The sequence below is a fragment of the Amblyraja radiata genome, chromosome 24 (genome assembly GCF_010909765.2).
Source record: "Amblyraja radiata isolate CabotCenter1 chromosome 24, sAmbRad1.1.pri, whole genome shotgun sequence".
NCBI lineage: Eukaryota > Metazoa > Chordata > Chondrichthyes > Rajiformes > Rajidae > Amblyraja > Amblyraja radiata.
Genome location: NC_045979.1, coordinates 37488573 through 37507255, shown reverse-complemented (window position 1 = coordinate 37507255; position 18683 = coordinate 37488573). Strand labels below are relative to the sequence as shown.

At 43.9% G+C, this 18683-nt stretch overlaps 1 protein-coding gene across 1 annotated transcript in view; it reads right to left on the bottom strand.

The window, feature by feature from the left end:
- The window catches only part of LOC116986654 (chitotriosidase-1-like), a 31173-nt gene extending 16736 nt beyond the window's left edge, over positions 1-14437 (bottom strand). The window contains exons 1-2 of the mRNA XM_033042228.1: positions 14308-14437; positions 1718-1922 (exon numbers count right to left, since the gene is read on the bottom strand). Of these exons, the coding sequence (XP_032898119.1) occupies positions 1718-1922; positions 14308-14437 (335 nt within the window). The remainder of the gene's footprint in view (positions 1-1717; positions 1923-14307) is intronic.
- Positions 14438-18683: the final 4246 nt, after the last annotated feature.

Genomic DNA, 18683 nt, shown 5'->3' with positions numbered 1-18683 from the left:
GACCACCCTATCTATCTACCTGTGACTCCACCTTCAAGGAACCATGTTCCTGCACTCCATTCATTCCTATATTCTCTTCCTCAAGAGTGTACAGGGAGTCATGCTCCCATCCCCAGCTCAGGCAGTGATGAGATACAACATTGGCCTCATTGATCTTACAAAGCTTTCTTTTAACTTATGGAAACAAACCCACAATTGTCATTGTAGACACAAGAGGTTGCAGATGTTGGTGCACAAAAATAACACAAAGTGCTGGATTAACTCAGCAGGTCAGGTAGCATCTCTGGAGAACATAACGGAGGCTCTGTCGGAAGGCCGGGATAGAACGGAGGTGGCCGAACTTGTGCAGGGTCTTTGTCAGAAGGCCAAGACTGACGGAGTAGCTTCGCCGGGCAGCCCAAGTCCCTTGCGGCTCCTCGTACACGGATCCCCCACCCGGGAAAGCTCGTTGCACATGGAATGGAGTCGCTGGAGACATGGGAGGGAGGGCAAGGGTCGGTAAGAGGGTGAACCGGGGTAATGCCTCCAGTACCTTTAAGTAGGCTGCAGCAGGTTGCTCCCAGGACACAAGATGACCGACGAGGAGAAGAGAGAGCCAACGGTTTTGCAGGCTCTGGTCATGGGCGACGGAGGGGATCGGGAGCTACTTGGGTAGAATGAATATGCGGGAATCCAGAATTTGAATAATAAAATGGTGCCGCACATGGCGGCGCTGACATTATTATATGCAAAATGCATTTCATTGTATAATGTTTAATTGCATATGTGACAATATCCATTGAATTGAATCCATTGAATGTCTGAAGAACTGTCCTAACCCGAAAGGTCATCTATCCATGTTCTCCAGAGATGTTGCCTGACTGAGTTACTCCAACACTTTGCTTCTTTTTTAAGCCAGGATCTGCAGTTCCTTGTTTCTCCACAGATGTTGCCTGCCTCACTGAGTTCCTCCAGCATTTGTGTTTTGCTCCAGAATCATAATAGTTGCTTCCTTCACAGATAATGTTCTGGAACATCAGTAACAATTCCCCAGAACATAAGAGTTCAATGCCTTGAAGACAAAAGAGATGAAAACATATCTAAACGTAGAACGGTATTGCAGAGAGGTCTCTCTTGAACTTCTACGGGTGTACATTAGAAAGCATATTGACTGGTTGCATCACAGCCTGGTTTGGAAACTCGAATGCCCAGGAGCAAAGAAGACTGCAAAAAATGGTGAATACTATCCAGTCCATCACGGGTTCTGACCTCCCCACCATCGGAGGAATTTACAGGGCAGCCGGCATTATCAGAGCCCCACACCACCGTGGCCACACACTCATTTCATTCCAACCCTCGGTAGGAAGATACAGGAATTTGAAAACTGTAACGTCCAGGTTGAGGAACAGCTTCTTCCCCACAGCCATCATGCTATTAAACACTACAACCTCCAAATAAGCTCCGAACTACACAGACGTTGGGGTATTGGTTTTGTCATTTTGCACTATTATTGTTTGTTTGTTTTTATGTGTATGTAAAACTTTTTCTAGCTTATTATATTGTTTACAGAGGACCATGTTTACATATTACATATTCTGTTGTGGTGCTGCAAGTAAGAATTCCATTGTTCTGTCTGTGGCATATGACAATAAAACACTCTTAACACTTGAAACTAAAATTATTATTAAGATAATTTTTTTAGTTTAAATGAAATCTCAATAAATGGATTTCTACTCACTGTAGTTTGAGATCATTGAAGATTTTGTATGTATCTTCATCATTGTCCTCGGTGGTAACAACTTGATGCCGTTCATTAATGGCAGCAAATGCAAAAATCAAATGGGTGCACAAAAAAGGGTCTATATCCTTAGCCATGAACCGACTAGCTCCAGCTCTGTATTGTGCCCAGTTTGTGAAATAACAAGCTAGCATAACACTGTTGCCTAAGAATTGAAAATAAATTATATTCTGATAGAACCCATAATTCACCACAAGAAATATATTTAAAACATGTTAAATCATGTGGGAAGAAATAACCTGGTTATGTTTTATTGATGGTTCAACTTTTTAGTAGCAAAGATGGGTGACACAATGGCGCAGCAGTCGAGTTGTTGCATTACAGCGTCAGAGACCTGATCTGAAGTGCTGTCTGTATGGAGTTTGTACGTTCTCCCTGTGACCGTGTAGGTTTTACCGGGTGCTCCAGTTTCCTTCCACACCCCATAAAAATACAGGTTTGTTGGTTAATTGGCTTCATAAATTGTCCCTAGGGTGTACGATAGAACTAGTGTACGGGTGATCGATGGACGGCGCGGACTCACCGGAGGGCCGGGCGGCGCCAACTTTATCAACGGGAGCCTGGGTGCTCCAAACCGGCGCGGCCTTGTCGGCTTCGGCAGCCGCGGGCTCCAACCAGGAAGCAGCCGTTCCAAGTGGCCCAGCCGCCAAAAGGACTCTCCCGACGCCGGGGCAAGACCACCCGGTGAGAACGGCCAGGAACATCGGGCCTCCGTACAGGCAATTGCGGTGGCCTCAATAGGCCTGACTTTGGGGGTGAACATGGGGTGGGGACTGGACATTGTGCCTTCCCCCACAGTGCTATCCACTGTGGGGGGATGATTTTTTTGTCTAATTTGTAGTCTTGTAGGTCTGTGTCCAAGATGGCTGCCGTGAAGAGAGAGTGGACGCTGGCACGATTTGGTTGCCGCTGCTCCCTCTTCACACTGTGTTTTTGATTTTCTGTTTTTGGATTGAATTCTGTTTTTAATTTGTGTCTCTGTGATGTCTTTATTACTTGTTATATTCCGATTATATGTTATTCCGATATACTATGTAAGGTGTCCTTGAGATGTTTGAAAGGCGCCCATTAAATAAAATTTATTATTATTATTATTATTATCTCTAATCTAAACCAAAGATATTAAACTTGCTATATTTTATTTCCATAAATTACTGCAATGTAAATTTCTGGCAGCAGCAATTTATAGTTTTTAATAATTTAAAAAAAAAAAGAATTTTAATACTTATTTGGTATGTAATTTTTACTAAGTTAATAGTTCAATAATTTATAAGAAATGGTCTAAAGTGTGAGGTATGACTTACCCAGATGCAGTTGGCTCAAAATGATGAATCCCACTAGAAAGAAAACCCAAGAAATATAGTTTGTCGTTTTGCTTCAGTATAAAATGCTAACTACATGGTCAAAAATAAATTATTTGTACATTATATTTAATACTGATAAAATGTCACAATGATGGATGTGGGCCAGTGGCTGAAATTTTAGGAAAGGCAAAAGTTTAAAGAAATAATTTCAGAGTAAATACTTAATAAACAAAAAGAGATCAGAGAAGCAAAGTCATTTTACTAGGACATACCCGAAAATGGGACATTGAAGTCAGAAGTCAAAACTGCCAATAGTTGATCAATGAGAGGAAGAAAACAGCCTTTATTGGAGAAATATTTGAACAATCCTCAGATATAATGGTCAAGAGTAAAAAGAAGAAAACTAAAATAGGGAGATAGACACAAAAAGCTGGAGAAAATCAGTGGGACAGGCATCATCTCTAGAGAGGATTGGGTGACATTTTAGGTCGAGACCCTTCTGAAGAGATCTGTCTGGCCCACTGTGTAATTCCAGTTTTTTTGGTCTATTTTCGGTTTAAACCAGCAACTGCAGTTCCTTCCTACACATAAAATAGGGAGATGTAGGGGTGTGGAAACCTGGACATCTGTCAGATGCTCAAAGGGTCACAAAGTTCAGGAGTAACTCAGCAGGTCAGGCATCAACTCTGGAGAACATGGATAGGTGACGTTTTGGGTTGAGACCCTTCTCCACATGACCTATCCATGTTCGCCACAGATGTTACCTCATCTGCTGTGTTTTCCAGCAATTTGTGTCCTTTTGTGTATTAATCAGCTTCTGCAGTTCTTTGTTTCTACAATCTGTCAGATGCTCCTTGACTGACATGGTCAACTGCAAAAAAAAAGTGCTTTATACAGTTGTGTGTGCATAATTATCTGAATGGTGGCTGATTAGGAAAAGGGGAGATGCAACGAGACCTGGGTGTCATGGTACACCAGTCATTGAAAGTAGGCATGCAGGTGCAGCAGGCAGTGAAGAAAGCGAATGGTATGTTAACATTCATAGCAAAAGGATTTGTGTATAGGAGCAGGGAGGTTTCTGCAAGAGACTCTGGGTGGTTTCTGTTCTTGTGGCTTCTCAGATGCCATTAAGTCTAGGTTCTAGATGCTGAACCTAAAAGTGTATGTAATTTGTTTGGGTGTGTTGGTTGTCTTTCTTCTGTTCTATTTGCACGAGGCTGGTGTGGGCTAACGTGAGTGGATCCGAGACCGTCCTTGCAGTTTATTCAAATAAAAAAAGGTTTGGACTCCGGTGTTGAATTCAGTGTCTTTTACTGATCCAGACTAGGGGGTAAGATTAGATCCGGAATTAACATTGGGGGCTCATCCGGAATCTCAAAGAATTGCCGACGTGAGTATGCGGCCAAGGAGCTGTGTCGTCTTGGAGCGCGGGAGAAGAAATAGGCACCCGGTGTGAGTAGTTTTTCCCCGTTCCGCTAATCCAACAACGAATCAGTCTTTCGCTGACTTTGTGTGGAATCCCGACAAGATCGATAAGGTTAGTAGTCTGACGAATACTAGTTTGGGTGAGGGTTAGACTCCCTGCCTTGGAGTAAGGTGTTTGATCAGGTTACTGAGGGTTCAGTATTGGGATAAACAATTGGCAGTGTACCTTAAAGTACAACACTGAGAGTTCAAGGCTGAGGTAAAAATTGACTATTTACTTTAAAAGTCACGCTGGGAGCCAGCATTAAGAGGGAGTAATGCTGAAGACCAGTGACCAAATCACAGCAATAACTCTTGATCAAGATATCTATTTACATATTTCAGCATCTTTAGATATATTTCTATTAGTCATACATACCAAACAGGTGACGTATTAATTCCATGTTTTAATTCTTTGAGAATGGGTTTTTCAAATAATTCTTTGATCTGGTCGATGGAACAGTATAACTGATGAAAATGCAATGATTCCAGGCATCCTACAACATACAGAATTATTATTTTAGTTTAGTTTATTATTGTTATGTATACCAAGGTACAATTAAAAGCTTTTTTTGTTGTGTGCTATCCAGTCAGCGAAAAGACTACATTATTACAATTGAGCCATCCAGTGTAAAGACGCAGGATAAAGTGTATAATGCTGAGTGCAAGAAGAAAGCCTGATGAAAGATGGTTTGAATGTCTCCAATGAGGTAGATTTACCTGATAAGTTGCTGGGAAGAAACTGTCCGTGAATCTGGAAGTGTGTGTTTTCAAACTTTTGTACCTCTTGCCTGATAGGAGAGAGAAGAGGGAGTGACCGGGGTGAGATTGGTCCTTGATTATAGAAACATAGAAACATAGAAAGTAGGTGCGAGAGTAGACCACCAGGTCCGTCGAGCCCGCACCGCCATTCGCTCATGGCTGAACACTAAACAGACACACTTACCCACAAACAGTAGACACAAGACACAGAACACAAGACACTACCCTCCCCTTTATACCGCTATCACCCCTCTCCACCCCAAAAACCTCGTGATCTCCTGGGAGAGGCAAAAAAACGGATAAAAACCCAGGTCCAATTCGGGAAAAAAATCCGGGAAATTCCTCTCCGACCCCAATCCAGGCGATCGACACTTGTCCAGGAGATCACTCAGGTCTTACTATACTAACCATACCTAGGTCCATATCCCTGCCCTCTCCCCGTAGCCCCTTATCCCCTTGGCAGCTAAAAAACCATCTATTTTAGTCTTAAATATATTTAAAGTTTCTGCTTCCACTGCTCCCTGGGGCAGTGAATTCCATAAATTAACCACCCTCTGGGTGAAGAAGTTCTTCCTCATCTCCATTTTAAAAGAGCCCCCCCTTATTCTGCAACTATGTCCCCTAGTTCTAGTTTCCCCGATCATTGGGAACATCCTCGGTGCATCCACCCGATCAAGGCCCCTCACGATCTTATATGTTTCAATGAGATCGCCTCTCATTCTTCTAAACTCCAAAGAGTAGAGTTCCAGCCTACTTAACCTTTCCTCATATGTCAATCCCCTCATTGCAGGAATTAATCTTGTAAACCTTCGCTGCACTGCCTCCAGGGCTAGTACATCCTTTCTTAAGTATGGACCCCAGAACTGTACACAGTATTCCAAATGTGGTCTCACTAATACTGTGTACAGCTGCAGCAAGACCTCCGTGTTTTTATACTCAATCCCCCTAGCAATAAAGGCCAAAACTCCATTGGCCTTCCTGATTGCTTGCTGCACCTGCATACTAACTTTTAGTGATTCATGTACTAATACCCCTAGATCCCTTTGCGTTGCATTACAACGCAGCTCCTCCTCATTTAGAAAATAACTTGCCCTATCATTTTTTTTCCCAAAGTGAATGACTTCACATTTATTAGTATTAAACTTCATCTGCCAAGTTGTTGCCCACTCACCTAGCTTATCTATATCCTTTTGCAGACTCTTCCTATCCTCCTCATCCCCTACTTTTCCTCCCATTTTTGTATCGTCCGCAAATTTTGATATATTACACTTGGTTCCCTCCTCCAAATCATTTATATAAATTGTGAACAACTGGGGTCCCAGCACCGACCCTTGCGGAACCCCGCTAGTTACCGGTTGCCATCCCGAGTATGAACCATTTATCCCCACTCTCTGCTTCCTATTTGTTAGCCAATCCTCTACCCATGCTAATATATTACCCCCAATCCCATAATTTTTTATTTTTAGCAATAGTCTCTTATGTGGCACCTTGTCAAAAGCCTTTTGGAAGTCCAAGTATACCACATCCACCGGTTCCCCTTTATCCACCCGGGTTGTTACTTCCTCAAAGAATTCGAGCAGATTCGTTAAACAGGACTTCCCCTTCACAAAACCATGCTGGTTCTGTCCGATGAAGTCATGTTTATCCAAGTGCTCCGTTAGTGTTTCTTTAATAATTGTCTCTAACATTTTACCCACCACCGATGTTAGACTAACCGGTCTATAGTTACCCGCCTTCTGTTTACTTCCTTTTTTAAATATAGGTGTTACATTGGCCATTTTCCAATCCACTGGGACCGTTCCTGCCTCCAGGGAGTTTTGGAAAATTATCACCAATGCATCCACAATCCCCACCGCTATCTCCCTCAAGACCCTTGGATGTAATCCATCAGGCCCAGGGGATTTATCCTCCTTCAGTCTCATTAATTTCCCTAATACCACCTCCTTGGTGATCTTAATAGTATTTAGCTCCTCCATTCCTACCGCCCCCTGTTTATCCAGCGTTGGAATATTTTTTGTGTCTTCTATGGTGAAGACTGATACAAAATACTCGTTTAATGCCTTTGCCATTTCCATGTTCCCCACCAACAACTCTCCAGTCTCACCCTCCAATGGACCAACGTTCACCTTAGCCACCCTTTTTCTTTTTATATAGCTATAAAAACTCTTACTATTAGTTTTTATGTTGTTTGCTAATTTCCTTTCATAGTCTATTTTCCCCGTCTTAATTAATCTCTTAGTTATTTTTTGCTGACCTTTAAATGCTTCCCAATCCTCTACCCTCCCACTATCTCTGGCTACCTTATATGCCCTTGCCTTCAACCGAATACTATCCTTTATAGTTTTACTGAGCCATGGCTGACTGTTCTTACCCTTACCCCTTTTTTTCTTCATAGGAATAAATTTTTCTTGAAGGTTATACAGTAGACCCTTAAACGTACACCACTGCTCATGTACCGTCTTATTCTTGAGTCTGCTATCCCAGTCAACTTTGATCAGCTCATTCCTCATACCTTCATAATCCCCCTTATTTAGACTAAGCACCCTAGCCTGAGTTTCAACCTGCTCCCCTTCTATTTGAATATGGAATTCGACCATATTGTGGTCACTTGTTCCCAACGAGTCCCTAACTATGACATTTTTAATTAATCCTGCTTCATTACACAGGACCAGATCCAAGATTGCCTCCCCCCTTGTCGGTTCTGTGACATACTGTTCTAGGAACCCGTCTCTAATACATTCTATAAACTCTTCCTCTAGTCTACCCTGCCCAGTTTGGTTTGCCCAATTAATATGAAAATTGAAGTCCCCCATGATTACAGCAGTTCCCTTTTTACATGCGTCAACTATTTGCAGATTTATGTTCTGACTAACAGCGTCACAGCTATTTGGAGGTCTATAAATTACACCCACTAGTGTTTTTTTTCCCTTGTTATTCTCTATCTGTACCCAAGCTGTTTCACTATCCTGATCCTTCAACGCAATATCCTTCCTCTCTATTGCCGTTATTCCCTCCCTTATTAAAAGGGCCACCCCTCCTCCCTTTCTTTCCTGTCTATCTTTCCTAATTGTCGAGTACCCCTCTATATTTAACTCCCAGTCCTGATCCCCTTGCAGCCATGTCTCCGTAATGGCCACAATATCATAACTATATATACTTAATTGCACCGTTAATTCATTTATCTTATTACGAATACTCCGTGCATTTAGATAAAGCACTTTCAGATGATTTTTACTACCCTTCCTTTCCGTTTTTGCCCCTTTTACATCTAGAGCTTTATCTTCACACATTCTGTCTCCTGTCACTTTTTGACTTTCCGCTTCCCCACTGATACCCTGCTCTATTTCCTCTACCCCTGCCGTTATTACCCCCCTTGATACCTCCCCCCCGCTACTTAGTTTAAAGACCTCTCTACTGCCCTAGTTATATGATTTGCCAGGACCCCAGTCCCAGCACCGTTCAGGTGAAGTCCGTCCTTACAGAACAGATCCCCCCTGTCCCAGTACTGGTGCCAGTGGCCCAAGAAACCAAACCCATTATTCCCACACCAGTCTTTGGCCTTGCCGAGGCATTGCGAAGTGTAGATGTGGTCCATAGAAGGGAGGTTGGTTTGCATGACAGTCTCGGCTGTTTTGATTTTATACAAGAATAAAATTGGTTTCAATATATTAGTTGATATAGAGGATCAAGCTGGTGAATTAACAAGAAGAAATAAAGAAATGAAAAAATGTCTTAAATCTTTTTTTTCCATTAGACTTCATTGCTGAAAACACTGCAAATATTGCTAAGATGACATGGGCTAATTTCAAATAACATGAAAGAACTTGCAGAAATCCCAATCACAGGGATAAAGTATTAGAGAAACTCATGGGAATAAATTCAGAAAGAAAATGGCTGCGAAGAAAGTGAAGCCATTGGTTGAAATTTTTCAAAACCTCCTAAATTCCAGGTTCTGGAAGGCTTGGAACCAGCCAATTGAAAACAGAAGACGGAAAATTATACGTCAATTAAATCTATTGTTATCAAGGACATGGGACAAGAAAAGAAAGTTGGATAAGATCAGACACATGGGAGATGATTGACAGAAGAGACATAAAGCAGAAGAGAGAGCAAAGACAATTGAAGAAAGGAAAGAAATGGTAAATTATAGACAAATACACAAACTAGTGAAGAGGAGATGCAGAAAAGATTTTTAAAAAGCTTGGATCGAAAGGAAATGCGCAGAAGCACAAGAAGCCAGGGACAGAAATGACCCCTGTACACTCTACCACATAGCCAGAGATCTGGGAGATTCCGGTAGTAGCTCTGGTGCCCCCATAAAAGACAAGAGCAGGAGAGTACTTCTGACAGAAGAAAAGCAAAGCATGCAATGGGTTGAACACTTCAAAGAGATATTGAATCAACCTGAACCATCTGAACTGTTTGTCTTCCCTGAAGAGGAAGATACTCCAGAACTAGAGGTGGAAGTTGGACCAATCACAGAAATGGAAGTTGCAAATGCAATTAAGAATCTGCAAAATAACAAAGCAGCAGGCCTCGACCATATTCCAGCAGAACTACTAAAGAGCGGAGGGGAAACGTTGAGAGGGAAACTCACAAAGCTATGTAATGCATGCTGGGAAGAAAAACATGTACCAGAAGATTGGAGGAAAGGTGTGATAGTGAAATTGCCAAAGAAAGGAGATCTTAGTGACTGGAAACTGGAGAGGGATCACGTTGCTCTCAGTCCCAGGAAAAATGCTTTGTTCTGTACTGCTACATATTCTTAGAGCAGCTCTGGATATGAAACTCTGTGATGAACAAGCAGGATTCCGCATGGGAAGATCCTGCAGGGAACAGATCTTTGTGTTACGAAATGTGGTAGAACAATGCCTGGAATTTCAGAAGGCAATACTAATAAACTTTGTTAATTTCAAAAAGGTATTCGATAGTGTACATATAGACACCCTGTGGCGAATTCTTAATGTGTATGGCATCCCAGAGGCTTTCATAAACATCTTCAAGAACCTTTACGAGGGATCCAGTTGCTGCGTCAAAGTTGATTCAGGAAACACAGAATTCTTTGACATTGTCACAGAGGTAAGACGAGGTTGCCTTCTATCCCCCTTACGGTTCATTGTCACGATCGACTATGTCATGCAGAAGACAATGAACAAACCTGACTTTGGAATATCGTGGAGAACAGGAAGACGCCTCACATAGATTTTGCTGATGACATTGCACTACTAGCAGAGTCGAGGCACACCCTTCAAGAGATGACAACCGCTCTGGAGGAGAATGCATCAAAGGTTGGATTAAAGTTCAGCTTCCGGAAGACTAAGACCATGCAGACTGGAGACCAGCAGCCAATAGACCAACTTATAAACAATGGGGAACCTGTGGAAAACGCCACAAGATTTACCTATCTTGGCAGCATGTTCACAGTAGTTGGAGATGTAGAGGTCGACATCAACTCCCAAATTGGTAAAGCTGCATCAGTCTTCAGAAGAATGCAGCCAATATGGTCTAATGGCGGGATATCCAAGATGCTAAAGGTCAAGCTCTTCCAGTCCGTAGTCCTCCCTACAACCCTCTATGCCAGTGAGATTTCACTGGCTCTCCACTCCGCATTGGACCACTTGGACAATAAAAACACTTACGTCAGGCTGGTATTTATAGACTACAGCTCTGCGTTTAATACTATCATCTCTTCCAAGCTGGTTACCAAGCTGACGGAACTGAGTCTCAGCGCATCCCTCTGCAATTGGATCCTCGACTTTCTCATCCATAGAACAGTCTATTTGAATTGGCAGAAACACTTCATCCTCATTAACAATTAGTACAGGAGTACCTCAAGGCTGCGTGCTCAGCGCCCTGCTTTACTCACTCTATACCCATGAGTGCGTAGCCATAGTGCAAACTCCATCATCAAGTTCGCCGACGACACCACTATTGTGGGACGAATCACAGATGGAGGGATGAGTCAGAGTATAGAAGTGAGATCAACCGATTGACCAAATGGTGCCAGCACAACAAGCTGGCTCTCAACATCAGTAAGTCCAAGGAACTGATTGTGTACTTTGGTAGGGGGAGGATGAAGACCCACAATCCTGTTCACATCAATGGGACAATGGTGGAGAGGGTCAAAAACCTCAAATTCCTGGGCGTGCATATTTCCGAAGATCTTTCCTGGACACAGCACACCGATGCAATGGTAAAGAAGGCACATCAGCGACTCTACTTCCTGAGAAGATTACAGAGATTCGGCATGTCGAAGAGGATTCTCCTAAACTTCTACAGGTGCACGGTAGAGGGCATTCTGACTGGTTGCATCGTGGCCTGGTTCGACAACTTGAACGTCCAGGAGCGGAAAAGACTACGAAAAGTTGTGACCACTGCCCAGTCCATCGCCACTGTCGAAGGGATCTATCGTAGTCGCTACCTCAAAAAGGCAGCCAAAATCATCAAAGACCCACACCATCCTGGCCGCACACTCATTTTACCATTGCCATTGGGAAGAAGGTACAGGAGCCTGAAGACTGTAACGTCCAGGTTCAGGAACAGCTACTTCCCTACAGCCATCAGGCTATTAAACACAACAACAAATAAGCTCTGAGCTCTGAACTGCAAAAGACTATTATTACTGCACTATATTTGTTATTTATTGGTTTTTTCTCTTCTCCCGTTATGTACTATGTTTACATATTCACATATTCTGTTGTGCTGCAGCAAGTAAGAATTGAAGGGTTTCGGCCAGAAACGTTGCCTATCTCCATCGCTCCATAGATGCTGCTGCACCCGCTGAGTTTCTCCAGCATTTTTGTGTACCTCCCATCCGGGACTTATGACAATAAAACACTCTTGACTCTTAATATGGAAAATCAATGTGAAGATGAAAAATAAATTGGATGCAATCCAACAACGCTGCTTCAGGAGGATCCTAAAGACTAGCTAAAGAGACAAACGAGGAAATCTACCAGGAAACTGCAACAAAGCCTCTCAGCCAGGACATAGAGCTACACAGGATGAAATGTACAGTACTTGTCCTCAGAATGTCAGCAGAACGTGCAACTAAGATAGCAATGACATGGTAACCTGACGGAAGAAGGAAAAGAGGCCAACCAAAACTCACATGGAGGCGAACATTCCAGGTTTGGTAGCCCGGAACGCAAACCTATCGAGGGTGGAAGGCATCGCACATAACCGAACAGAATGGCGAAAGCTTGCTGCCCATCACACTCAACAGAGGAACTCAGTTTAAGTGATTAAGGACAAATTATAAGGTCCTACTGTGTGGAAACAGGTTCTTTAGCTCAGCTTGCCCACGTTGACCAACATTCTCCATATACACTAGTCCCACCTGCCGACCTCTGGACCATATCCCTCTAAACCTTTGCTATCAATAAATAATTACCCATGAGTAATAACTAATCATTTTGGCCACACAGAATCCGTGGAGGGAATGGAACGACGTCTTGGGTCAGGTTGAGAAGGGTCTCAACCCAAATGTGGCCTATCCATGTTCTCGCTGTGTGCTGCACAATCGCACAGTAGTAGAGTTGCTGCCTTACAGTGCCAGAGACCCAGGTTCGATCCTGACTGTGTGGAGTTTGTACGTTCTCCCTGTGCTGCATGGGTTTCCTCTGGGTACTCTTTTCTCTTCCCACACTCTAAAGACGTGTGGGTTTGTAGGTTGATTACTGTGTGTACATGGGGTGCTCGCTGGTCGGTGCGACGAAGGGCGTTTTCCACGCTGTATCTCGAAAGTCTAAAGTAGGTGCTGCCTGACCTACTGAGTTACTCTGTGAGTCATTTCTTTTGTCACTTCAGATTACATACAATTATTTTTTCCCCCTAAAATTATTTTTTAGTGTGGAACTCCTCAAATACACATTGTCCCAGAACTTGGTGTACTTTTGTGTGAACTAGCGTCTACAGTTCCTCGTTTGTACTTGTTTGTACATCTCCAAGTTTGCGGATGACACGAAGCTGGGGGGCAGTGTTAGCTATCTGGAGGATGCTAGGAGGTTGCAAGGTGACTTGGATAGGCTGGTTGAGTGGGCAAATGCCTGGCAGATGCAGTATAATGTGGATAAATGTGAGGTTATTCACTTTGGTGGCAAAAACAGGAAAGTAGACTATTATCTGAATGGTGGCCGATTAGGAAAGGGGGAGATGCAACGAGACCTGGGAGTCATGGTACACCAGTCATTAAAAGTAGGCATGCAGGTGCAGCAGGCAGTGAAGAAGGCGAATGGTATGTTAGCATTCATATCAAAATGATTTGAGTATAGGGGCAGGGAGGTTCTACTGCAGTTGTACAGGGTCTTGGTGAGACCACACCTGGAGTATTGCGTACAGTTTTGGTCTCCTAATCTGAGGAAAAACATTCTTGCCATAGAGGGAGTACAGAGAAGGTTCACCAGACTGATTCCTGGGATGGCAGGACTTTCATATGAAGAAAGACTGGATAGACTCGGTTTGTACTCGCTAGAATTTAGAAGATTGAGGGGGGATCTTATAGAAACTTACAAAATTCTTAAGGGGTTGGACAGGCTAGATGCAAGAAGCTTGTTCCCAATGTTGGTGATGTCCAGAACAAGGGGTCACAGTTTAAGGATAAGGAGGAAATATTTTAGGACTGAGATGAAGAAAACATTTTTCACACAGAGAGTGGTGAATCTGTGGAATTCTCTGCCACAGAAGGTAGTTGAGGCCACAGTTCAGGCTATATTTAAGAGGGAGTTAGATGTGGCCCTTGTGGCTAAAGGGATCAGGGGGTATGGAGAGAAGGCAGGTACAGGATACTGAGTTGGATGATCAGCCATGATCATATTGAATGGCGGTGCAGGCTCGAAGGGCCGAATGGCCTACTCCTGCACCTATTTTCTATGTTATTGACTCAGCGGGTCGGGCAGCTTCTGTGGAGGGAATAGGCAGGTGTCGTTTCAGAGGAGATTCGTGAGGGAATGTGCACATTGTGGTGGAATATTCCCCTGCCCGTCCCCCATTGCTCTTCACCTCCGGTCACTCGTCTCTCCTCCTCCTCCTCCTCCTCCCGCTCCTCGACGGCCGGCGGACAACCACCGCTCCCGCCAAAACGCGGCGCGTGCGCAGAGCCGGCGGGACGCCCACACCCTGTGCCGCGCATGCGCAGCGGCGGTGGCGGCGGCGGAGAGGGAAATGGCGGCGTCTAACTGGTCTACAGCCGCTCGTCGTGTCGTTTCACATCCCCGCGGCCGGGGACACGGTGTTGGCGCGATCCTTCCACCGTGCTCTATGCTGGTCAAATACTGGCTTCATGTACATCCAATTTCCAAGCTCTTAGGCCAAAACATTGACAAGACATGACTCAACTGGTATTTTACAGCTACTTTCCTATTACCTTCACAGCTTTGAACCAACTTGTACATTCCTAATTCTACCTCAGCAAGGGGGCACGACTTGCACTTGTTTATTTTCCAAATGTCTTTTTGTACATATTCTTTAACGGTCTTGTAGAAATAAATATAACAAATTATATTTTTGTGCATTGTCTATGTGCCTACAATGGTGTAAGATTTTCATTATACCTGTACCTCACCGTGCTTCTGCATGAAATTGACTTTGACTTTGACATCGGGAGGAGAATGGGGAGTGCAGGGGAGAGATAAGACTTTGCCTTCCATCACAGTGAGGAGGAGATTCGCTGTGATGGATGTTTGTGTAAATTTTGTTGTGTCTTGGTTCTTCTACGTGTGTATGACTGCAGAAACTAAATTTCGTTTGAACCTCAATGAGGTTCAAATGACAACAAATAAATTGTATCAAATAGATTAGACCCTACAGTTCCTTAATCCTGCCAGCCTTGCCCTTCACTATAATGCCCATGAATTCTCCTTAGCTCACTTATAAAAGCCTCCCCCTTTCCAGCAAACAGCCAATCCCAGTCAACCTATGCAAGCTCCTTTCCAATGCCATAATTTTTTTAATTCCTTGTCCCAATTTAAGATTTTAGTTAATGTCCCATTCCTATAATTTTCCATAACTTGCCAGGCTTTGCCCCCCCAGATCTCTTTTCCAGCTTTTTCTCCCTACTGAATGGTCCCGGCCTGAAATTTTGCCTGTTCATTCACTCTCGAGATAGATGCTGCCTGACCCACTGAGTTCCTCCAGCACTTTCATTTTTGCTCAAGATTCTGATTTCTGCTGTTCCTTGTGTTTCTACAATGAGAGAATATAGTACAGGTCCACCATCAATTTTCCCGTACCCTCGGTTCCAGATCCTTTCTGGATTTTGCTGGACTAACAGAAGGCACAGCCTCTGAGAGGAGTCAAACGATCCGTCGAGGGGCTGAGATATCGACCTACAATGTCATCCTCGGAATTTAGCTATGGGAACGGATCTGCCAGCTTCGGCCGAGCCAGAGTTCGAGAGCCCAGGCCGCAGGGGGCAAATTCGGCCCACCGATCGACCACGAAAGTCGAGATCGGCTGTTTCACCCAGCCTAGGCGTCACATTTTCGGGGGGACTTCGGGGAGGGGGGGGGGGGGGTGTTTCACGTGCACTCATAATTTTGTCTGGATTAATGGAAGTGCCAGACTGCTAGTTGCCGGAATATTGGTGGTGGGCCTGTGATACCACAAAGTGAATAAGATATTCAGTGTAGATTGGCTATTGCATGTTAGCCAATCAGAATGCTTAGTAATTATAACTCCGCATAATTATATGCTTTATAGTGTAAGAACTCGCCTACTGTCTAGCAGTAGCTGCAGTAGACTGAACGTGTGATGTACTGCATATGTGATGATGAACTAGACAATAAAGCTGCTTGTACTACAACCTGTGTGAGACTAAGGAATTTACATGGTATCAGAAAATCGGGTCTAGCCCACTTCTGTTTACCGCAATTTATTTTCTTTTTTATCAGTTTTTATTTGTGAATGATTTTGACAAAATGGCTAACTCCTGTCGAAAGCCAAGTCAGCTCGTATTTGATTCAGATATAGCCGAGCGCTGGCGAATGTTTGAGCGAGACTATGCTCACTATATCCGCATTGTTCACTGAAAGGACCCAGATGACCTAAAGGCATCGCTACTGTTAAATCTAGCGGGTCCGGAAGCAATGATCCACGCAGACACCTTTGAATTCGCACCAGCACACCTCGATGCGAACGGTCTGATACTGGTGCCAGCTGAAACTATCGACAACCCGACGGTCCTACTGAGAAAGTTTAGAGAACTGTGGGACCTGTCATCGAATCGTATACTCAAGAGAACAAGATTTTTTACCCGACAACAACAGGCTGACGAGCCTGTCGAACGATTTATCAGCGACCTACGACACATGAGTTCACGGTGCCACTTCTGTGAATTGACAAATGAGCTCGTGCGTGATAAAATTGTGGGAGGAATGAGCGACCGCAAGCTAGGAGCTGAACTGCTTCGGAAAGCTGAACTGACTTTGGAGCAAGCCATTCATGCATGTCGAATGGCAGAAACTCTATCCCCACTGACTGATTTTGACCCCACCAGTCCACCACAGCAACATAACGTAAATTTAGCTAACTACTCTCCGCAGAAAATTTTAAACGCGTCCCGCAAAAGTCCGAATATGCCTGCCACGAGATTTTCACTCTAGGGGGCGCCAATTCTGCGTTGCCTATGGGAAACTTTCTCGCAAGTGCACGAAACTCAACCATTTTGATACTTGTTGTCGGTCGCGTGGTTACACTGCTTCAAGGACAAATCTGCACCTGATTCAACAAGAGCCGTCTGATTCTGATTCCCAAGAACAAGACGATGCTTCCCACGGGAACGATTCCGATAACATATTCCCTTAACCTGCGCTCCCCAGGCAAACTGATGGATCCTGCGGTGACCATGATAATCAATAACAAGGCTTTGAATGCCAAAGATGACACTGGCGCCAGAGTGAACGTAATGTCACTCAAAGAGTTCAACAAGATAAGAACCACTGAACTCATGAAAAAAGACTCCTCCACCCTACATGCTTACGGGGGGGGGGGGGGGGGGGGGGGAGGGGGAAGTTTTTCACCACGGTGGGTAAAGCTGATTTAAAATGCACTGTCAATGAGCAGACAAAAAACCTGATCTATATTGTCCAACCAAACTATGAAACCTTGCTTGGCATCAATGCATGCCATGATCTAAGTCTGGTTTATTTCGGGCGTGCTGTCCACAAACTCTGTTTGACAGAGGAACCAACACAGCAGATGCTATCTCTCTTCACACTGTGTTTTTGATTTTCTGTTTTTGGAATGAATTCTGTTTTTAATTTGTGTCTCTGTGATGTCTTTATTACTTATTTTATTCTGATTATATGTTTTACTATGTAAGGTGTCCTTGAGATTTTGTATGAAAGGCGCCCATTAAATATAAAATTTATTATTATTATTATATCCAATTATAAAGACTTATTTGACGACAAGCTTGGCAAATTGCCTACGATATACAAGATCACTGTAGATCATGCTGTCACCCCATGGCATGTGGGAGAGAATACACACCAAACTCAAGCGTATGATCTCCATTGGAGTCATTGCCGAGGTCAGCGAACCCGCGGACTGGCCCACTATGGTCGTCACCACAAAAAAAGATCAGAAAGAATTACGCATCTGCATCATCCCTAAAGATTTAAACATAGCAATCAAATGCCAACACTATCCGATGAGAACCACTGAGGACGTAGCGGCACAGATTGGCAATGCAACGGTATTCTCAGTCCTCTATGCCAAAAGCTCTTTCTGGCAAATACCGCTGGACTGAGCATCGTCTGCCCTAACAACTTTTGCCACACCATTTGGCCGCTACAGGTTTTTAAGAATGCCCTTTGGCATCAAGTCTGTCAGCGAAGTCTTTCAGCACGCAATGGAACAACTATTCACAGAATATCCATGTGCCATCATTGTTGACGACATCCTAGAATACGGTCGCGACATGACTGAGCATGATGCCAACCAACCTAATTTGAAACTCAACCCTCTGAAATGCAAGTTCAGAGTCTCTGAAGTCACCTACGTAGGTCATGAGTTCACCAGCAACGGATTAAAACCTGATCCATTAAAGACTGCAGCCATCAACGAGCTGTCGGTCCCAACCGACGTCACCAGCTTACAACGATTCCTCGGCATGGTCAATTACCTGGGCAAATTTATTCCCAACCTCAGTGAACTTTCTGCTCCCCTACGACAACTGACCCACAAGGACAATGCATGGTTTTGGTACCCGCAACACCAAAGAGCCTTCGAGACTTTAAAACTCCAGCTAGCCAGCGCACCTACACTGGCATACTTCAATCTCAAACTGCCAGTCACTATCACCTGCGATGCATCCCAGTATGGGCTAGGCACAGCATGCCTATAAACATCCTTCAATGGCGACGTGATGCCCATCT